Genomic DNA, 24,241 nt, shown 5'->3' with positions numbered 1-24,241 from the left:
TCTTCTTTCTTTCTTTCTTTATTCTTCCTTTGGGGTTAGTTTGTTGTTTTTTTTTACTAATTCCAGTTAGTTCTTCAATTTTAGCTCTTCTTTTTTGATGTATGAATTTGTGGCTATAAATTTCCCTCTCAGTTCTGCTTTTGCTGCATCCCATAAGTTTGGATATGTTGTGTTATCATTTTCATTTGTTTCAAGGTAGTTACTAATTTCTTTTGAGATTTCTTCCTTGACCCACTGTTTTTCTAAGAGTGTGTTGTTTAACTTCCAATTCTTGGTACCAAATCTGGGTCTCTGGCCCTTGCAGATTTCCAGCTTCATTCCACTGTGGTCAGAGAAGTTATTTTGTACTTTTTCAATCTTTCTGAATTCATTGAGAATTTTGCTGTGGCCTAGCATGTGATCTCTCTTGGAGAATGATCCATATGCACTTGAGAAGAATATATATCCTGCTGTATTTGGGTGTAATGTTATGTATATGTCTATTAGGTCCAGCTCCTCTAATATATTATTTAAAGTCTTTGTTTCTTTATTGATTCTCTTTTGACATGTTTTGTCCAAAGATGATAGTGGTGTATTAGAGTCCCCCACTGTAAATGTAGAGGCAGTTATTCCTTCTCTTAGTTTTTCCAGTGCTTGCCTCATGTATTTGGAGGCACCCTTCTTAGGAGCATAAATGTTTATAATTGTTCTTTCTTCTTAAAAGATTATCCCTTTCACTAATGTGTAGCATCCATTTTTGTCTCTCATGATTGTTTTGCATTCAAAGTCTATTTTGTCTGATATTAATACAGCTACTCCTGCCCTTTTTTGGCTATTGTTTGCTCATAAGATTGTTTTCCAGCCATTCACTTTCAACTTTCTTGAATCCCTGGGTCTAACATGTGTTTCTTGTAGACAGCATATAGATGGGTCATATTTCCTTAACCAATTCCAGTCTGAGTCTCTTGACAGGTGAGTTTAATCCATTGACATTCAGTTTTATTACTTTCAAGGAATTACTTATATTAGCCATATTTTTCTGGATTTGTGTTGTCATATTTTGCTTGACTTTTTTTCCTGTATTTGTCTTTTTAGTTGCTCTTATACTGTCCTCCAAATCTGTCTCTCCTGTTGTTTTCTTTCTTCCTGCAGAACTCCCTTTAGTATTTCTTGAAGGGCAGGACTTTTGTTGGCATACTTTCTGAGTTTCTGTTTATCTGTGAATATTTTGAATTCTCCATCATTTTTAAATGCTAACTTTGCTGGATAGAGATCGAAATTTTTTTCTTTTAGCACCTTGACTATGTCATACCACTGTCTTTTTGCCTCCATGGTTTCAGATGAGAAATCAGCACTTAATCTTATGGAGCCTCCCTTGTATGTGATGGTTCTCTTTTCTCTTGCTGCTTTTAGAATTTTCTCTTTGTCTTGAGCATTGGATAATTTGACAAGTATATGTCTTGGGGTAGGCCTGTTGGGATTTATGGTGTTTGGGGTGCGTTGTACTTCCTGGACGTGTACATCCATCTCCCTCAGTAGATTTGGGAAGTTTTCAGCTATTATTTTCTCCAAAACTCCTTCTGCCCCTTTCCCTTCTCTTCTCCTTCTGGGATGCCTATAATGCATGTGCTTACATGTTTTGCATTGTCATTCAGGTCCCTAAATCCCTGCTGGATTTTTTCTATCTTTTTATCGACCAGTTCTACTATCTGTTTGATTTCAGATGTACTGTCTTCCATATTACTAATTCTTTCCTCTACCTCTTTGAGTTTGCTGTTATTTGCTAAGAGTGTATTTTTGATTTCTTGAATTGTGCTGTTCTTCTCCATCATATCCATTATCTTTTTGTGTATGATTGCAATTTCTTCTGTATTCTCTCCAAGTGTTTTCTTCATATTCTTAATCTCTTCCTTCACTTCATCAAATTGGTCCCTGATATGTGTTTTGAGAGCTTTAATTACTTGTTCGATGTTCTGCTCCTTTCCCTGGTTTTTAGTTTGTTCATTGGATTGGGACATGTTTTCCTGTTTTCCTGGTTATTGGTGTGGTTTGTAGTTTTTTGTTGCTGTCTAGTCATCATTTTATCTTGACAGGTTTAATCAGTTCCTTAGCTTCTTTGTCTAGTCTTGGGGTTTAATTAATTGTTGTTTTTGTATCGTGTTAAGTCTTCTCTTTGACACTTTGTTCTTATTCTATTTCCTTTTTGTTGGCTGGGGACCACACATCTGGGGATCACAGAGCCCAGGAACACTGCAGCACAACCAACTGTTCTCAGGGAAAACTGTGGCCGCCTGAGTGTATCTCTTTGTAAACGGGATAAATACAGACATAGAGAATTCCCAGAAGCTGAGAGAGAAAGTCCCTAAAGCCAGAAGCTGGAATCAATAGAACACAGAAACAGAGAAAGCCACAAAGCAGGAAGCTGTGGGTAACAGAGCCCAGAGGAGAAGACAGAAACTGGCAAATGCTGCCATGTGCTTTGCCATGTGACAGTGGAGTGCTGCCTCAGGGAGAAAAGCATTACCTGATGAGGCCTTGATTTGGACATTTTCACAGCCTCAGAACTGTAAAATTATAAGTTAATAAATCTCCATTGTAAAAATCAACCCATTTCTGGTATATTGCTTTCAGCATCTTATAAACTAAAACAAGAGTGAACCTTAGGATTTTAAAAAGAGGGTATTTTCTCACTTTTATTCTGTCACTGATGTACCTTACTGTGGTTCTCTAAATTTGTGTTCATGAAATAAAATATGTAACTCAAGCTTTTGTTTATAAGAGAAATCTATTAAATGGTGCATTAAACCAATGAGTTGACATTTTTATCTGTAGGAAAATGCCCCTGTGAGTTATAAGCCAGGCTTGTTAACATTGGTAATTAACCATTTAGTCATGAGGAATGGCTTTATATATATTGGGAAGGAAAGTGATATTACAGTCTTGTGGTCTTGGGTCTATCCCCTTCCCAAACAGAGAGGAAGTTTAAATCATTTAACTTCTTGAACCTTGGTTTCTGCCTCTATAAATTTGGAATGACGGTACTTACCTCCTAGTGAGTATAGAAAGATAAAACATATGAAAACTTTTGGTCCTAGGATAGGTACCTTATAAATGTCCCATTTTCTCTGCAAGGAAAGACAAAACAAGTAATGCCATACAGACACTACCGTGGGTAAAAGTTACACAGAATGGGAGCTGGTGTAGCTCAAGTGGTTGAATGCCTGCTTCCCATGTATGAGGTCCTGGGTTCAATCCCTGGTACCTCCTAAAAAAAATGTATAGGTAACAATGCAATGGGACAGGTTTGATGGAGTCCATTTTCTCTAAGATTCTAGAAAATTTAATAATAAAGCTGAAATTGCTGACCCTCTCTCCCCTCCATCCCTATCTCTCTCTCTTTCTTACTGTTTTCCTATGTGTCTCCCCTGGATTTGCATATGTGCCTGCAGAGGCAAGCTGTTATCATCCAAGCCCTTTTCCTCCTTGTCACGTTGCAGTCCCCATGCCCTCATGGCTGGTCCTGCTGAGGCTTGGCCCATGATGTGGGGGAGTGCATGTTGGGTGGTGATGAAGTGATGGGGAGAGGAACTCACATTTGCTGCACACTTACTGAGTGCTGGGTATTGTGCTTTGGTCTTTAAATTTGTGAGATCAGTTAATGCAGTATTGATGAAAATTCTGCAAAGCAAGTATTATTTTCTCCATTTGACATCTGGGAATGTGACAGAGCTTGTGGCACTTAATTATAGGAGCTCTGATTTAAAGTGTCTGGCATGATACAGATGGGGAGTGTTTTTGTTTCCTAGGCTCCTCGTGGTTTTGAGGCTAAGAGAAAGTCCAAATCAAGGTATCAACAAGGCAATGTTTTCTCCCCAAAGACCATGGCATTGTGAGTCTGGCTGCTGATGACCCTTGGTTCCTCTATCATGTGGCAAGGCACATGGCTCCTGTTCTATCCCTTCTCTTCTGGGTACCATTGACCTTCAGCTTGCTTCCCTTGGCTTTCTGTCTGTCTGAATTTCATTCTGCTCATAAAGGACTCGAGTAATAGGGTTAAGACCCATCCTGATTGAAGAACACAATTTAACTAAAGTAGCCTCCTGAGAAGGTCCTACATGCAATGGCTTCACACTCCAGGAATGGATTAGATCTAAGAACATGTTCATCCGGGGTACGCATAATTTTAAACCGCCATAGGGAGATAGCAGACTTTTTTGCAGGGAGATAGGATAACTTTTGGAAAAGCAGGAGACAGATTCCATGACTAGTTATTTTTAGATAAATTTTAATGTCAATCCATATTATCCCCTTTCAAAAATTCTTTGAGCCCCTCAGAATTAATTGCTAGATGTGGCTAAAAAAAGTAAGTTTTTCATCACCATTATTGCTCAATTGTCAACATGACTTGTGAGTCTTTTGGAAGAAAAGGGTTATATTCATTCTAATGAAATTAATTCTAACAATGCCTGATGGCTAAAAGAAGGGCTCTAAAAATGAAAGAGGGATTGTAAAAGCTCACAAGGGACCACAGATTCAAAAGAATGGCTTAAAATCTAAGAAACAATTACAATGCGACCAAATGTATTGCCAATAAAGTGCAGCTGTACACCACATGAATCTGGTCAAATGTGACTTATCTCTGAAAGATGTGTTGTTAACTTAGGTTTACTGGACATTCAGAGAATATTTGTATCTTTGTCATATGATAGATCAGTTTAGATACTTAACTGTTTAGGGTGGTAACTTCGATTCAAGATACTTCATAGTTAAATTATCCTAGCTTAGATTTTGCCTGAGAAAGATTGCCTTTTCTACCAGAAAATATGCAAGATCAGAGTTACAAAAGAAAAAAGAAGGCCATGATTTAAACTAAGAGACTAGAGAGTTGGACATCCTACTCACTAGAAAAGTTCAGAAATTTAACAGTAGGGGGAAAAGCAGGTTAGTTATGCAGAAAGGCAATCTCACAGAAGAAGATAAAAATAGATATAATTTATTTTTATGTATAAAAAGTCATGAATATAATTTTATCTTATGTTATCAAATTTACCTTATGTTAAAATCAAACTCATCAAATTTTATCTTTTGCTAATTGCACAGTAATTAATGAAATAAAAGAGCATTAATGTAAGATAATATAAAAATTCTTTCATATTGATATTGGGTTGTTAGGCTGTATTTCTCATTTTGTCTTTCTCTGTAGTGTGAGAGTTATTGTGGAGCATTTTCCTTCTGACTTTCCAGCTATAGTGGATTGAAATTAGACCATGTCAGTGATGTTACCATAGAACACAAAATTATAATATGGGAGAGCTCATATAGTTTGTGTAAAGAGACAAGATACAAATAAAGGCAGATATATACATCCAGAGTCTAAAGGTACATGGTATGGTTTAGGTTGTGATACTAAATATCTTGGTAAGGGAAGAAAATAGTAAATGTGGTGGAAGACATGCAGGACCCTATAACTGATGCTTTACCTCAGGTAGGCCAGCATGTAGAAAAAGTAAAGAACTGGAAATATGAAAAAAAAATTGACTTTAAAATAGTCATATCATTTATAGTGTATATTTAGATTGCTTTTGATATTTTTGTACTATAAATAATGTTTTGATGGACATCTTTGGGTGTACAATTTATACATGTAAATTAGCAAGTACCAAATACCAAGAAACAGTAGTACACCAATGGGAAGGAGACAGAAATATAGAGAAATACTCGCCCTATATTGTAGGTGCACAGGGAAGGCTGAAAGTGGAGGGTTGAACATGAATATTGAAGAGAACCTCCACCCTAAGCACAAGGTAATGCTAAGGAATTTGAAGCCAATGATACACAGGAGATAGCCATAGCAACAAACAAATCAAAACTGCTCAACTCCTTACTCTACTGACTCAAAACACCAAGCCTACAGCCCAGCAGAAAAAGAGATTTTCCCATCCAAGCATAAGCACTTAATGTTACTCTACATGTGACATCCAGCATTCATTCAAAACTTACAACATGGATCAAAAATCAGTAAATAAAAAAGTAACCAACTGTCAGAAGACAAAACAATAAACAGACTCAGACTCAGAAATGGCCCAGATATTTGGCATTATCAGTCAGAGAATTTAAGTATTACTATAATTAATATGGTAAAAGTTTTAGTGGGGAAAAATGGGCAAACTAAATGAATAGAGGAGGAATTGAGGAGAGAGAAAAACCCTCCAAAAGAGTAGAAAGAAATGTTAGGCATAAAAATTTGAAAGACATAAAGAATGCACTTGACAGTCTTATTATGAAATTCAACACAACCAAAGGAAGAATCAGAGAACTTGAAGATAGGTCAATAAAAGTTATCCAATGTGAAGCACACAGAGTCAAAGATAGCTTATATACCACATCTATTCCAATAGATGTTATTCATGCATTATATCATTTAATTTTCACAGCAATCTTTCAAGGTATTATTATAACAATTTTGTATTATACCAATTTAATGACTGAGGAAACTGAGGATCAATAAGAGTTTTTTTTTTTTTTTTTTTTTTTTTTTTTTAAATTACCCAGGTTTACATAGCTGGAATTATCCCAGTTCTTTAGCCAAATATCCTGAGCTTCAAATTCTGGTTTACAATGTCAAGAATCCTAAGTAACATTCACTTTAAATATTAATTCTTTCCTTATAACAGAGTCATTAAAATAAATCTTTAGAGGGCAAAAATACAAATAGATGTACAGTGCTTTGACTTTGGGGAACTTTTAAATATCCAACATCCTTCCCCAAGTCATGTTTGCTAAGCTTTTAAAAATTTTACTAAACAATATGAGGATATATCTGGAAAAAGTATTTTCCTTAAATTCATTAGATGTTTGTGATATTTATGGTCATTTGGTCAGCTTGCATTTATAAGATCAGGAGTAATATTACACCATTTACTTCTAAATACTCATAATTCAAATAAGCTTCTCTTGTGGTGGTACTTATTATAAAACAATGAACACAGAACCAACAAGAGCAAACTTTGTTAAGAAGGGTAAAGGATAAGCTGTACATTTCTGTGGTGAGATCTATTCTGAACACTAGTGGTTTTTGACTACAATAGTCATGTAGACTCCCCTGGTGAAGTGTCCTGTCATACATAGGAGATTTTTAAAAACTTGAACTTTTCAAAGATAACATAAAAGATTAATTGAGAATGACTGAACCTATATTTCATGAGGAGAACTGTATTATTTCCTAAAAGTATTTCTAGACAATGAAGTATCAAGTGTGTACTGTGGGTTTTATTGTCTCCTCACTAAAGGTAACACTTAACCAGTGTAATTAGGAGAATATTCTGCTTCCAACTTGTGTTTTTCTGCTAGGTTCCACGTGATTTTGAGTACTCATCTGTGTTAAAATTTGTTTTCCCTTTCAATCTTTGTTCTTTTTGTCCTTACTCACAGTTCAGTTTGTAACTCCCCAGTGTTCAATCAGTGCCTTCTATAAAAGGCTTGGCTTCCCCTACCCCTATCCAAAATGTCCTATGAACACTGTCAATGGTTTCCTCAAGGGCATGACTTTATTGCTTTGATGATAGAGCCAGAGAAAGCTGTGAAAGATATGCTAATCCATTTGGATGCATTGTGACAGACCAGAAACTTGGATGAGAAGGAAACAGTATTCAGTCAGGTGATGAAGTTGATAAAAGGTCACAAAAGAGGTTTTGTAAGGTGGCAAAATCTTTGGCTGTTAAGCAATTCCAGTTCTCTTAAAATGATATTTCCCCAATTTACTTCAGATTGGAAAAGATTTCTTTAGAGTTAGATTTTTTTTTAATTTTTTAATTTTTTATTGACTTTGTAATAATATTACATTAAAAATATATATGTGAGGTCCCATTCAACCCCACCCCCCCACCCCCCCACCCCCCCTCTCCCCCCCCCAACAACACTCGTTCCCATCATCATGACACATCCATTGGATTTGGTAAGTACATCTTTGGGCACCTCTGCACGTCATATACATTGGTTCACATCATGGCCCATACTCTCCTCTATTCCATCAAGTGGGCCCTGTGAGGATTTACAATGTCCGGTGATTACCTCTGAAGCACCATCCAGGGCAGCTCCATGTCCCGAAGACGCCTCCACCTCTCATCTCTTCCTGCCTTCCCCCATACCCTTTGTCCATTATGTCCACTTTTCCCAATCCAATGCCACCTCTTCTATGTGGACATTGGATTGGTTGTGTCCATTGCACCTCTATGTCAAGAGGAGGCTCAGATTCCACCTGGATGCTGGATGCAGTCCTCCCATTTTCAGTTGTAATCACTCTAGGTTCCATGGTGTGGTGGTTGTCCTTCTTCAACTCCATCTTAGCTGAGTGTGGTAAGTCCAATAAATCAGATTGTAGGTGCTGGAGTCTGTTGAGGCTCAGGATCTGGCTATCACATTGTCAGTCCAGAGATTCAAATCCCCTAAATATATCTTAAACCCCAACATTAACTGCACCTCCAGCACATTAGCATGAAAGTCTTATGAAGGGAGATCCCATCTGAGTCCAGATTCATCACACATAAACACCATTTCCAAAGAGGGGCCATCTGCCCTGGTAGTTAACCCCATCGGCCATGACCATAACTCCCATGGGTCTCTTTAGCCCTCAAAGGAACCAATATCTGGGGGTTGTATCTGCTTTATCTGTCTCTCTGACTCTGCTCAGTTGTGCATGAGGGCAAACCTTCTGCCAGCCTCCAGACTCTTTTTTAGAAACTCGTAGCCATATAAACTCATTTCTCCTTTCCATTTCCCCCTTACTTTAGGTCAAACAGCATTTTAAAGTCATGGTATTTTATGTAGACATGGATATTCTGCTGATCCGCATTGAACCTTCTGTATAAGGTCATTTTCCAGTTGCATCATCAGTTGGTAGTTGATAGTGGTCCTAGAGTTAGATTTAAATATAGAGCTGCTAAAGTACATCAAATCCATAGTATGAACAAATTTGAATGAATTTAGTGATAATCTGCGAATAATATTTAAAGTGCTTTAAATAATTTAAGGATTTTGAGATATTAAAGTATCTGACAGATTGATGTGTGGTTTTAATTTGAAATGTGAGTTAATTTTAGAATTGTAATTTTTTAGTTGAGAAAAATAAGAAAATTTTACCAGGTTCTTGAGCAACATTTTAATTTCTAAGGGGTATTGAGATTCACCATATTTATAAATTTACTTTATTAGATTTTTGAGAATTGAGTAAAACCTGAGCTGAGTGTTTTGCTTTTTATTTTTATTTTTGGCATTTAAAGTATTCAAGGAATATATTAAATTTTAAATGAAGCTTAAAATTTTTAAATAATTTAACTAAGTTCTCAGTTTAACTTATTGCTTAAAATATTTTAATCTATTCATCATGGGTTAATTGAACATAACTCAAAGGTCATTTTGAAAGTGATTGCTAAAATGTACTAGATTTCTAAATAATAAGAAAGATATTCAGTTGGATTAAAAGCTTAAGGAGGCGGCGGACTTGGTGCAGTGGTTAGGGCGATGGTCTACCACATGGGAGGTCTGTGGTTCAGACCCCGGACCTCCTTGACCTGTGTGGAGCTGGCTCATGCTCAGGGCTGATGCGCGCAAGGAGGGCCCTGCCACGCAGGGGTGCCCTCCATATAGGGGAGCCCTACGGGCAAGGAGTGCGCCCCGTAAGGAGAGCTGCCCAGTGCGAAAGAAAGTGCAGCCTGCCCAGGAATGGTGCCGCACACACAGAGAACTGACATAACAAGATGATGCAACAAAAAGAGACACAGATTCCTGTGCCACTGATGACAACAGAAGTGGACAATGAAGACGCAGCAAATAGACACAGAGAACAGACAACCAGGGTGGGTGGGCGGAGGAAGGGTAGAGAAATAAATAAATAAATAAATAAATCTTTTAAAAAAAGCTTAAGAAAACTAGATTTAAAATTTTGAACCTTTAATGATTTGAATTATAATTTTTAAAAATCCAAAGGAACCACAGATAATTTTTCTTCCATATAAAAGCCATCTTGGCACATCAGAAGCTCTCCTTGCCATATCTTACCAATGCTGTGTCTGGGTTCTTGGGTGCTTGCAACAGTAGTTTTTCTGATACTAATATTTTCTTCATGGAATTGTTATTCTTCTGTTTTTTATGTTTATAGGAGAGGGGGATTTCAAAGTCTTTTGGTGGGAAGCATCTCTTCCTCCTTGGAATGAGCACTGAAAGGAAATCCTCTATTGTGCAAGATTCATCAATGCTATACAAGTTCTCTGCAGCACTATTAAACACCACCATTTTTTAGAAAGCCACATCATTACCTAAAAACTGATTTATTTTCAAATTATGGTACTGTGTTTCACCCTCCAAAGTTTTACATGGATGTCAAGTACATGGAGAATGATACATTTGTTGAGAGAGAGAAATAGTACATTTCCCTTAATTCTAGTTTTGATGAAGATTTGAAATCTCTCAATAAAATAACTAAGCATAAATATGAACTTTTCAGCCACTGGAAATTATCGCATAGATCCATTAATTGATAAGAAATTGTAAAAACGTTATATTCAATTTTCTTTCCTTTTCAGGAATAAGTATTATTCACAAATTGGATCTTCATTGTTTGTCAACCCATTGATCTTGATCTAATCTTTGTAAAGAGAAAACAATCATTTTAGACACTTTTTTTTTCTTCAGAATTATGAGAATGCTTTTCAACTCTAGTCTGTGACATAAATTTTATTTCCCACAACCAAAAATCTCTATTGTTTTAGTGTAGATTTTATGGGTATGCTTGCATTTTTATTCTCTCTTCAGTGCCATTTTAGTTTAGCATTCCTCTCTATGTCAGCTTTTATCATCTCTTATAGATTCTTGCTCATTATTTCATAGAGGACATCTTGTTTTCTTGTCTAGAAGACACGAATCAAATATTTTCTAAAAACTGTTTTGTTTCCTCTAGAAGTTGTTTTCAGTAGTTTTTTTTTTTAACTTTTAAAAACACTTTGTTCAAGTGAAATATTGCACAATAATCCAACATGTACCAGATGAAGTGGAGCTATTCTAGCTGTAGTTGTGGCAGGGAGCCTGGCATCTCACCTAGCTTTCCTTGATCTGTTCAACATGGTGGCTCATGAGTGGGTAGTTTCTCAGACAGTAAGACCCTAAAGATCACGGTCTAAAACCTCTGATTGGGTTAAATCCTCTTCAGAGAGAGGCTCTTCATATCATGAAGATAATGTTCTCTCTTTCTTGCATGACTGCATTGTTTTCATAGTGCTCATGCCTTCTGTTTACTCATCCTTCAATACAGACACTGTTTTTTTCTACCTCATGTCTCCTGCACTTTGGAGCTGGTAATTCCTACCCTGAACATCTTACATCTGTAAGATGGACTCGTGCAGAGTTCTGACTTTACCTCTCCAGCTTCCCCCCCCACCCCCCACCCCCAATAGATAGCTCTACCCAGGATAGAGTGTTCCACTGCATTTACTTCTCCTTTCCAGGCTACAGAGTTTATTGTTGAAGTTTAGTCTCCAACGAGATGTAAAAAAAGAGGTGCTGATAGAAGAGTAAGTCCTTGGAGCAGGGAGAATTATTTTAACACCCTAAGAAAAGAACGTGGTGATCCAGTCTTTTGACATTTCTAAGCCAGGGATCAGGCATTGGGTCTTATGGGGGTAGAAAAGTTTTGAAAAATTTCTTTCTGGCTGGTACAACTGAATTGTTTCAGAGGGCGACACATATGTAGGCCAAAAATTTGTTTCTCAATCTATTTTCTTTAATCTTGTGCTTATTGGAAAATATCTTCCAGATTTTTGCAGTCGAGTGTCTGCTAGTGCTTTCTTTTGATCTTATAGTTGTCATCTTTCGCTGTTTTTTTTTTGATTGGTGGGTGGTAGGGAGGCTCCATTAAAGGATTACTAGCATGTGTCCACTTTTACCTGGAAGTCTCCATAAGAAATGTAACTATTTAGGGAGAACGTAAGGACCTCTCCTTATTGGAAATTTTGCACTGGTCAAAACTGTGTTTGTTACTACTTAAATTAGTTTATATATTTTATAGAGCAAAAATGCAGATATGCACTATTCTTCCATATAAATCATCCTGACAGGAAGCTCTACTCTGTAGTCAGTGAAACTCAGATTTCTTCTTTTTTCAAGAAAGTACTTTAAAATCCTGGATTTGCCTGACAAATCCTGATGGTGCCTGACTGACTCAAACATGGCAAGAATTGTAGCATCTTTGGTCCTTCCCAACTGTAGCAGTTTCATATGGTTCATGAATTCAAAAGTAGATATTAGATTATGTTTGTAAACTGGTCTGTACCTGTGCATGATTAAATTATGATTAGGGCTTTGATTGGGCCACATCAGTAGGGTGATGGGTCCCCACCCCTTGGTGGGTTGGGACTCACAGATAAAAGACATGGCAAAGGACAGAGTTGGAGTTTTGATGCTGGAGTTTTGGGCTAGAGCCCAGGAAATGAACACACAGGAGAACACAGAGGAATAGAGATGGTTTTTTAGACACTGCAGAAACCCTGGGAAAAGAGACAGAGCCCGTCGCCTGAAAGTCTACAGCTGACTGTGTGGAGGAAACAGAGGAGCTGAGTCTGGAGAGAAACAGAGCCCTGGGAAGAGAGGAACCCAAGAAGCCTGAACTCTTGGCAGACGTCGGCAGCCATCTTGCCCCAACATGTGGCAATAGACTTTGGTGAGGGAAGTAACTTATGCTTTATGGCTGGTAACTCTAAGCTTCTACCCCAAATAAATATGCTTTATAAAAGCCAACAGATTTCTGGTATTTAGCATCAGCATCCCTTTGGCTGACTAAAATTCACCAACCACCATTAGATCCACTGCATGGCTGTGGTAATTTTAAGAAGCCCAAGTTCCCCCGTTCATCCCCAAATGTCCTCTTTGAGACAGCCCCTCCTGGGTTTGAGCTAGGACTGCACTGAATATAGAGCCTGACTATGCAAACCTTTTCTCTCACTTTTTATCTGAGGGCTTAATGTGTTACCCACCATTTGCTTTGTTTCCATGCTGTATGCTTCACCCCCTCCCTGGATTCTTATGTGCTTTTTTCTTTTCTTTTGTAATTTACAGAGCCCAGCCATATTAAGTATTAATTTTCTTTGGATTGGAGTTTCCAGTTTTGAATGTACTTATTTTGTCTCATTTTCAATAGTATTAAAGTACACATTTGTGCAAGTGACAATGTTCAAGCATAAGCTATGGCTTGTATTACTACATAACTCAGATCCAACAACATTCTGAATTCTTCAGACTGAAATCTGATTATTCTTACTTAGAAAGCAGTTCTCCAATTTCAGTTTGCTTCTTAGATATCACTTTATAAAGAGGAAAGAGAAATGAGGAAGGTATTAAAATGGGGAACAGATTGTATACCTATTAACTATAATATTTATGAATTGCTTTTTATGTGCCAGGCACTGTGAGAGGCTCTTTATTAACATTTGCTTATTTAATAGTTACATCAAAAGTGAGAAGTCAATAGTCTTATTATTGCTAATTTATATATGAGAGACTTAGCTCATGGGCATTAAATGATGAATGTAAGAGTAGGTAGAAGCCAAGGCTGGAATTTTGTTTCCAAAGATTATGTCCTTATTCTTGGTCACTGCTCTATTATGCTTTTATCTATGAAGACTACTCAAAGGATGAGATGTAGAACTTTCTTTCTCAGACATAATTGTCATGTTATAGCTAACAGAAGAGCATATTAATTATCCATGGTACCAAAGTGGAAAATTGACTTATACTTTCTCTAGACAAATCTCACTTTTCTGTGAAATCGTCATCATTTTTAATTATTTAATCATGCAAAGGATATCTTTTCCATTTTTCTTTCACAATATATTTGCATTTGTTGATTGACTGCAAATAGACCTACTTTGGATTTGACTCTAGAGAACTTTTGAGTCTTAAGTGAGTTCAGTAACCAGAATCAGCCTGTGTTGTTGTTTTTTTAAATTAGATTCCTACTTTTCATCAGTTTTGATGTGGAGATGAAAAGTGAAAATTCACGACGTTGGACTGGACCATTATTTTTTCCTATATCTTTATTATTTATTTATTTTTAAAGATTTATTATTTATTTATTCCCGCCCTCCCCCGTTGTCTGCTGTCTTTGTCCATTCGCTGTGTGTCCTTCTGTGTCTGCTTGCATTCTTGTCAGCGGCACCAGGAATCTGTGCCTCTTTTGACTATGTCATCTTGCTGTGTCAGCTTTCTGTGTGTGTGGTGCCACTCCTGGGCAGGCTGCACTTTTTTCATGTGGGGTGACTCTCCTTATGGGGCACACTCCTTGTGCGGGGGGGGACACCCCTGCGTGGCACGACACTCCTTATGTGCATCAGCACTGTGCATGGGCCAGCTCACCACATGGGTCAGGAGGCCCTGGGTTTGAACCTGGGCCTCCCATATGGTAGGTGAATGCTCTGTCAGTTGAGCCAAATCTGCTTCCCCCTATGCCTTTAACTAAAATAGGAGGTTACAGGAAGTTTGAGGTGACTGATGTAAATGAAAAGTTTATGTTCATCTTTTTTTTTTAAACAACTTTTTCCAAATAAATTACACATTTATAAACTCTGTTAAGGCTAGACATTTTTGTGCTGGTACTGCCAGCTGGGATGTTGAGAAACAATGTGTTTTGAAACTATTTTCCAACCAAAGTTAATATAAAGAATATTAAGAAACAGTTCTACCAGACATTTACGTTAGTTCTATTCATCTGAAATAGGCCTGTGAAGTTTATTTCTGAAACAATATATTGACTCAATTCAATTCAACATTTGAATTCCACTTCCATTGAAGACAGATAGCATTCAATAAATTATAATGCTTCTTTTGCCCATTTCTCCAAGAATCTATTTTGTCTTCAGGGACTTTTAAATGTATGTGATAAAATTGTCCCTCTTTGGGGACGTAAATTGCCCTTTGTTAATAAAATTTCTGGGAAGCACTGTGGTTAATAATGTGAGCTTTCAAGTCACCATGACTTGGTTTCAAACTGTGCCTTCCTCACTGCCTTAGCTCTCTGTATTTGGCCATATTAGTAACCTCTCTTGAACTTGTTTCATCATCTGGATGGTGGAGAGAGCAATGTCTCCTTCATAGAGTTATGTGTCATCACATGCTTGAGGTTTGAAGGGAAACAGCACAATGTCCAGCACACTACTGAATGCTTTTTTTTTTTTTTTTTTTTTTAAAGATTTATTTATTTATTTAATTTCCCCCCCTCCCCTGGTTGTCTGTTCTTGGTGTCCATTTGCTGGGTCTTGTTTCTTTGTCCGCTTCTGTTGTCATCAGCGGCACGGGAAGTGTGGGCGGCACCGTTCCTGGGCAGGCTGCTCTTTCTTTTCACGCTGGGTGGCTCTCCTTACGGGGCGCACTCCTTGCGCGTGGGGCTCCCCCACGTGGGGGACACTCCTGCGTGGCACGGCACTCCTTGCGCGCATCAGCACTGCGCATGGCCAGCTCCACACGGGTCAAGGAGGCCCGGGGTTTGAACCGTGGACCTCCCATATGGTAGACGGACGCCCTAACCACTGGGCCAAAGTCCGTTTCCCACTACTGAATGCTTTAAGAGTCTCTAACATCAATTTAGCAAAAATAGTTTCCTAAATCCAAATTTCTTTACTATTTATTAAAAGAAGTACAAAAATGCTTTAGCAAGTCACAGCCCAGTGCAAACCCACCTTGTAATGTCAGCCAGATCAGTGAAAACTGAAAGTGGCCATAATAAAAACATTTCAATATATTTTATAAGGTAGCATATTTTGAGGGCCAGGAATGCAATCAAATTTTACCAAAAGGAAGATAGAAAATCTGCTGAGGGTCCATTAAAGCAGATAATTGGTTTCAGGGTTCTCTGGTATGTGCTGGACTTGCCCCAACAGGCCGTGTCAGAGAAGGCTGGGCTCTTAAGGCATGTGGTCATCTCAGGGTGCCAAGCAAACAACTGCCTTGGTTTCTGCTCTCCTTCAGGTACACGCAGGCCTGCTCTTTTCATCTGTCGAGATTCCGCAACCCAGAATGGGTTCTTAGACCACACTGCTGCCTTTTCCACTCAGATATAAGAGAATTTTTTCCTATCCACAAAAGTTCTCCCCTGTTCTCACTCTTGGAATTGATCTCAAGACTTTTAGAACTCAAAAGGTAGAACTTGATTAAATGGCATTTACATTACAAAGTTTTTTATGTGGTTCCTTAAATAATTTACCGAAGGGTTCCTTGTTAACTAATTATTTTTGAAGAAGCTTTAGATTACATAACTGTTACATAAAAAATGTAGGGGATTCCCATATGCCCCACTCTCCTCCTCCCCCACTTTCCCACATGAACAACATCCTTCATTAGTGTTGTACATGTGTTACAACTGATGAACACGTATTGAAGCATGGGTTATAGTTTACATTATAGTTTACACTCTTTCCCATGCAATTTTGTAAGTTATGACAAAATACCAGAGACAGGGTGTAGAGAGTTGTGAGCCAATGCCCATATGGGCAAAATCTACGATAAGGTGCAAGGGTGTGGTTGGGCAGTGGATGGTCGTGACAGTGGTGCAGTGATGCTCTTGGGTTCGGCAGTGACAAAGGGTTCCTTTTAATGGGTAACCAGTCACAGACAAACAAAAGCAGATTGTTGAAGACAGGTGAACAATAAAAATAAAACTTGAACTGATAATGTAGTTAATGAGAAAATGGTACTTGGCTTGCAAAACTCATTTTTTAACACTCAATTCTTTATGAACAGATTAATTAAAGGAAGTAAAGTGGTTTTAAACATGCACACTCAAAAACGTTCTAGCATTGTGATTTTAAAAAAAGCACTCATTGTTTAGGAAAGTATTCAGTTTCTCCTCTATTTAAAGTAAATAAGGAAGTAAATAAATATTATAGATTTCTAATATCTGGTAGAGGTGTTTTTAGTAGGTGAGGGTTAAGGATCCCTAAAATTTTAAACAAATAATAAGTTATGTAATATTTTTGAAGCAAAGGCAAATAAGGTGCTATATCAATGATAAAGGTAAAAAAAAAGAATATGGGATTTAGTTTTATGAGATGTGAATATGATCAAGCATTTTTTTTTTCATTTTCTTCATTAACAAGGAAGACTTGGTCATCTCATTTAACCAGTCTATGCTCATTTATTCATCTTTTGGAATACTGGAGAAACAATTGGGTTTGATTTTAGGATTAAATGAGATAAACGTGTCTGGACAGAATTTTTAGAGTAATGCTTCCATAACATTTTTAAGCTGTCTTTTGTGTGTTATTTTATTTTTTGAAGTTGAAATAAAGTTTAAAAAATATGTTATGTTGGCAATGTTTTGTCTTACTTGGAATAGAGTATTAATTTACTTCTGTGTTTCTGATTTAGAATACTGTATAGAACTTAATACTAAAAATTAGTCTTCTATTGATTGATTTAGGATAAAGTTTCATCTAAGAATAAAATTTTACCAAAGATATTAAGCTTTGCATTTAGAAATTGGACTTTAACTCCAGGCAAAAACACATAAAAACAGCATTAGTACTTTTGTTCACTGGAAAGGAGCACTTACGTGTATCTGCCAGTTCTTAGTGCTGACTGGCAAAATATGTCAGGATAAATTTAGTGCTGTGTAAGCAATATATAGCAATCTATCTCCCAGATCTACATAGTCTTTAAAAATATGTCATATATTAAGCTTAATAAGACTTAAAATTGGCTTTATTTTCTCTTAATATAGCAACTATCTTGGATCGTTTCTTTAGTGAGTGCAGCATCTGAGAGAATAACTATTTCTCCTATTTTTTTTTTAACAAGGATTTCATGCAGACTACCATTTAATCATATGTCTGTGATTTTTGTAGGAAATACCAAGGTATTTAAACAGTTCATAAAACATAGGATGTTTAGGTCGATACTAGGAAAGAGCATGGGCTTCAGATATAAAACAACTGGATTTGAGTCTCATCTTGTAAGTGTGTATGCCCTTGAAGTTGTCATTTAACCTCTGAACCTCAGTTTCCCTACCTTTGATTGTGAGCAATGGAGCCAACTATGGCAAAATTAAATTAAAGGGGATTGACTGGAAGCATATCAAGAGCTCACAGAATTTATGGCAAGGCAAGAGAACAAGGCTAAGAAGTAGGCAGAAACCAAGGTTGTTCTAGCAAGTCAGGAACAGGAACTAAAGGAATCCTCTTGTAGCTGGAAGAGTCTAGTCAGGGCATCCCAAAGATAAATGAATTCCTTCTGTTTCTTCAGCATTAAAACTCAAAGACCTGAGAGAAAGTCTGTAATTGTCAGAGCTTTAGTCTTATGCCTGCCCCTTGTCTGTATTAGGGTGATGATGCATAGGTTCAGACAGACAGGCCTCTTGTTTGGCTTCTGTACCTTGATTTTATAATCCCACCAGACCTTTCGCAGAATGGAGAAAAAAGGCGATTACCCCAAAAGAGATCAAAGTGCTACTATGAAGAAAAATTGAATACTGGAAGCCAATAAACAATAGGTTCATACCAATCTGTATAATGAGATGCTGCTATCTTGTTGTGAGGATTAAATTAGATCATGCATGTGCAAGTTTTAGTACTGAGCCTAGCATTTCTGAGGTGCTGAAAAAATGCTGATTCTCCCTTTAATTTTTTATTTTATTTTGTCATTTAAATTTTTTTTGTTAGTTATTATTTATAGGAGGTATTGGGAATTGAACCTGGGATCTTGCACATGGAAGGCAGGCTCTCAACCACCTGAGCTGCATCTGTTCCCCAGATTCTCCCTTTTATGCATTCCTCCAATCCCCTATCCCTGAAACAACCCCAATTTGGTGTGAATAATTCCTTTAAATTCCTTCAGGCATGGATTCAGAAGTGACAAAATTAAGCTACCTCTAAACTTGGAAAATATGTTTTCTTATCCTTATGATTTGGATTTTCAAATTTTAAAGTAAGAAAAAACATCTGTTTTGACTAAAATAATTCCTTAAAAGTTATGTTGCAGTGAAAAAAAGATTTCTGTGTCACATCACACTTTGTAAACGGTTTCTCATACCTTTTTATCTTTTGTGGAAAAACAGATATGTGCCTACTCCTTTGTAGATATACCTTCTTCTCCTGAACACAATTTTAAAAATACTTTTTTTTCATTAAAAAATTTCATTAAAGTATGTCATTCATACATGAACATACATAAACAATAAGGGTGTAGTAAAAGTTGTGAACCTACAAAGCAAGCATGCATATCCTCATACAGGGCTTCCATGCATCACCCCACCACCAGCACTTTGCATTGTTGTGAAACATTTGTTACAAACTATGAAAGAGAATTGTCAAAACATTACTACTAACTATAGCCAATATCATACATTTGGTGTATTTTCCCCCAACACACCCAATTATTAACACCCTGTATTAGTATTATATATTTGTTTTGTTATGGTTCACGCAAATCTCCTAAATCAATTCAAGGAGTTGAAGGAAAATATGACTAGAGGGATAAAGGATATTAAGAAGATACTGGGTAAGAACAGAAAAAAACAGTTGAACTATGGACTAGAGTGGACTTACTGGTATTCTACTGTAGAATTACTGTGATTCTAGCAGTGGAGGAAATTACAAAATTGATGTGGAGGCAGTGGCCACTGGAGGCTTTGGAGACAGGGAGAGGGAAAAACAGGTGTGATATGGGGGCTCTTTTGGGGCTAGGGAATCATCCTGAATGGCATTGCAACAACAGATACAGGCCATTTTACAACATGCAGAATTGTGTGCGGGGGAGAGTAAATTACAATGTGAACTATGGTCCATACTCAGTGGCAATGTCCCAGGATGTGTTTATCAATGCAATGAATGTGCCTCTCTAATGAAGGATTTTGTTTATATGGGATAGTGTGGGAGGTGTGGGGAGTGGGGCATGTGGGAATCCTTATATTTTCTGCATAATTTTATGTAATCTAAGTATCTTTGAAAAAATAAAAAAAATATATTATTAAAAAAACAATTGAAAATGTATTGAAAAGTAACAGAGCTTAAGGGAATTAAGGCCACAATGGATGAGATTAAAATATATTTTAATCTCATATAAAAGTGGATTTGAATTGGTGGAAGACAGAATTAGTGAATTAGAGGACCAAGCATCTGAACTTGAAAAGAGAGGAAAACAGAAAGGAAAAAGAATGGAAAAAATGGAATAGAGTCTTAAGGAACTGAATGACAATGTGAAACACACAAATATATATGATATCAGTGTCCCAGAAGGACAAGAAAATGGAAAAGAGCCAGAAGGAATATTTGAGGAAATAATGACTGAAAACTTTCCAACCCTTATGGAAGACATAAATATCAATATCCAAGAAAACAATGCACACCAAACAGAATAAATCTGAATAGACCTACTCTGAGACACCTACTATTCAGAATGACAAATGCCAGAGATAAAGAGAGGATTATGAAAGCAGCAAGAGAAAACCAATGTGTCACATACAAGGGAAACTCAATAAGACTAAGTGTCAATCTCACACTATAAATTACATTTGGCAGGGGAGCAGGTGTAGCTCAGTGGTTGAGTGTTTCCGATGTATGAGAGCTCAGATTCTACCCTGGGTACCTCCTAAAAACAATTATATTTGACATTTTTAAGTGAAAATAACCATTGGTTAGCTAGAAATATATTGATATTATTAGAAGCACAGTTTTAAACTAGTAGCTAAGCTTGATCTTATTTATTATCATTTAAATATTTGATGTGCTCAGGATTAAGCTTTTCATCAAAAGTATTTTCTGAGCTTTCATTTGATTTATAATCACCTTCTACTCATACCTTTTTTTTTTTGTCACTCCTTTGGTTTTAAAAAATCAATTCTGTTTCTTCTATCTTTGAATTCAGTGGTTCTTAACCTTGGTTCTACTTTAGAGTCACTGGGGAACTTTTTATCAAATACCAGTACTCCAGCTCTACTTGAGCTCCAGTATAGCCAGAGTTGAAAACTTATGCTTCTCTAAGTACAGGTTTTCTTCACTGATCTGCTGTAAGACTTATTATATTTTCATTTTTGATGCAGTTTCTGGAACTTATCATCCCTTTCTCTGTCTTAAGCTTCTATCTCTAAGTTTTGCTGAATGCCCCAACTTACCTCTGCACTTTAGAACCATTTTTCATTTTCTCCTTGGCATTTCCACCTGGAAGGCCTGCAGCACTTCAAGCTCCATATTCTGATCCAGACAAAGTATTTTATTCCTAAACCTTATAGTCCTGCTGTCTTTCTTATTTTGTTCATTTGTACCACCATCCATCCAGTAGCCCAACTTGGGAATCTTGGAATTATCCTACATTCATACTCTCCAATCAACCTATATTCACTTGGTCATCAAATATAATCCATTCCATTACCAAATCATTTCTATCTTCTCCACTCCTCCTTTCTGTAAACTGTCCTGTTCCCAAATAGATTATACGGATGTTTCTCTAGTGGTTTCTGTGTCTTCAAATGTACCCATTTCGAATCAATCTTCCATGCTTCTACCACTGATCTAATCATAATATCTTACAATCATCCTTCCTTCTTTAAACCTTTTTCTCTGTTTCATAGACCATAAAGACTATACAAAACATGGCATGTAGTGGAGTGACCACTCCTTCTGATTAACCCAGGAAAGTCATGGCTTATTTCCACTCTCCTGGAGTCCCCTTTCATTTTCAGAGAGTCTGGGTTTTACAAAAAATTTTATATATGCCTATATAAAATATATGTTACCACTCAACTTCATGCTGCCTGTCCTGTTTCAAGTATAGCCAGTCTGTCCTATAGACCCCACACTCTTACCTGACCATTCCAGGTACTTGACTTTCCTGACACACTTTTCCTCTGCCTAGAATTCCCTCTTTTCTCAGTAGACTTCTTTATTTTTTTTAAAAGCTTTTTTACCTGTTTTTTTTTTGTTTATCATTATCATTATCATTATTATTATTGGAATAATGAAAATGCTCTAATAGTTCAGTAGAATTCTTTACAATCTTCAAATAAAATACCTTTTTTGGTTGCTTTGGTTGGCTCTTCCTACTAAACTAGGTTAAGAACCTTTATAGAAATAGGAGAAGATACATTTTCTGATTTTACATTGCATTGTATTTTGCATTGCAATGAAATATACTTTATGTTTTAAAAGAGACACAAGCAAACTGGGGATTAATATTTCATTAATTTTCAAAAATTTTATTTCAAGGTGTTTTCTTTCTTAAAGGCTTGATGAAATGTGAATCAAAAGAACACCATGCATATGATCTTTGAAGTCATGGTTCAAATACCAGAGAGATTTTAAGGACAGTTTAATGTTTTATTGCTTATGGATTACAAATACTTGTATAGGAAACTTGACATGGAAATAATTAATTAAAATTTGTGAATAACTCCATATTACTTGACCTTTTCATGGTGGAACAAAGATAATGATTGATTAAATTCTTAAATTTTGTTTCTGATACTATAAATTCCTTCAGCTGGATATAGTAATTGATTTTATGGTCCTGTAGAGATAATGTGCTTTATTTTCTTCCTTTACAGCCCCTAGTTTGGAAATCTAGCAGCACCGTCATAAAACCTCAGGAAATCTTTGTAATCTTGTGAGTATTTAAGCCCCAGGCTCTCTGAAAGAAAAAGTTTTGATACTACCCTTAACTATTTGAAGGCAGCAGTGAAATGGATCTAACTAAAGCTGAAATAAAGCCCCAACCCAGATCAACTACAGATTAGATTTCCTCAGCCCCTCAGTACTAGCAGGCATCCCGCATGCCATTTCCTGGAGTAAATATTATTTACTTCAGTTTTTACATGTGCTTTTACACAAAATGTCTGGCACGCAATGAAAATTAGAAGGTACATAAAGGATCAAGAATGTGAGATCCATAGCCCACAGAGAAAATAGACAATAGAAGCAGACCAGAGATCACAAAAATATTATAAATCTTAGAATGGGACTTTAAAATAGGTATTTATTAATAAGTATAATAAAAATTATAAATTCTAAAGGAAAGGATAGCCACTATATGGGAACAGATAAGGAATTTCTGAAGAGAGAAACGATAAAAAATGGAAAAGCTAGAAATTAAAGATGCAGCCACAGAAATGTAGAATTCACTCAGTGCTATTAAGAGTAAACTGGAGGGAAGCCAATATGGTTCAAGCAATTGGGCTCCCATCTACCATATAGGAGTTCCAGGGTTTGATGCCCAGCGCCTCCTGGTGAAGGCAAGCTGGCCGGTGTGGTGAACTGGCCCATGTGGCAAGCTGGCCTACGCAGAGCGCTAGCCTGTGCAGAGTACTGCCCCACGTAGGAGTGCTGCCCTGGGCAGGAGAGCTGACCCATACAGAGAGCTGGCACAGCAAGATGATGCAACAAAAGAGATACAGAGAAGGGATAATAAGAAATGCAGCAGATCAGGGAGCTGAGGGGGCGTAAGACAATGATCACCTCTCTCCCACTCCAGAAGGTCCCAGGATCAGTTCCCAGAGCCACCTAATGAGAATACAAGCAGATACAAAAGAACACACAGCAAATGGACACAAAGAGCAGAAAACAGGGGTGGGGGACTGGGGGTAGGGATGGAGAATAAATAAAAATAAATAAATCTTAAAAAAAAAGAGTAGACTGGAAACAGAAGATGAAAGGATCAATGAACTTGAAGACAAGTAAATAGAAATACAAAGAGCAACAAGTGAAAAATAAAAATGGTAAAGAACATCTGAAATCCATAATCTAACATACATGTCACTGTAGTCTCAGAAGGAGAGATGGGTGAGAATGGTACAGAAAAATACTCAAAGAGATAAACTTATAAGTTATCTTTATAAATTTCTTTAAGCATTCAATCAGTTATTTAAAGCAAAAATAATAACAATATTTGGTGGAGTTTATAGCCTGCATGGAAGCAAAATATGTGCCAACAAGATCACAAAGTAAAGAATGAGAGGTGTAACTCATATTGTACTATTTTAATTTTCTTACATTGTTCATGAAACAGTGTGTGGTAATCATAGATATATGGTTCTTGGACTTCTCTTCAAGGAAAACTTGCTATTCAGTTGCAAGGAAGGCAGCTAGAAGACATCAAACCTAGGGCATGCTCTTTCTGACTTGTCCCGAGCCAGGGACTTAGTGTGGCATGTGTAATAGGGCCTGGTCATTTCTTTTTATTTTTTTTTAATTTATTTTTATTTTTATTTTTTTTTACAAAGTAGTAATTTTTTTTTTTA

The 24,241-nt window shown here is 36.8% G+C and overlaps 1 protein-coding gene across 2 annotated transcripts in view; it reads left to right on the top strand.

Moving 5' to 3' along the window:
* WDR27 (WD repeat domain 27) overlaps positions 1-24,241 on the top strand; it is a 397,567-nt gene that overhangs the window by 227,985 nt on the left and 145,341 nt on the right. The window contains exon 26 of one of the 2 annotated variants that reach the window (XM_058289717.2): positions 22,553-22,611. The exons of the other annotated variant lie outside the window; for it this stretch is intronic. Coding sequence (XP_058145700.1) covers positions 22,553-22,611 — 59 coding nt within the window. The remainder of the gene's footprint in view (positions 1-22,552; positions 22,612-24,241) is intronic. 2 annotated transcript variants of the gene reach the window in all.

Source organism: Dasypus novemcinctus, chromosome 28, assembly GCF_030445035.2.
Source record: "Dasypus novemcinctus isolate mDasNov1 chromosome 28, mDasNov1.1.hap2, whole genome shotgun sequence".
Taxonomy (NCBI): Eukaryota; Metazoa; Chordata; class Mammalia; order Cingulata; family Dasypodidae; genus Dasypus; species Dasypus novemcinctus.
Note: the sequence above shows the minus strand (reverse complement) of the source record. Positions and strands in the feature narration are given on the sequence as shown.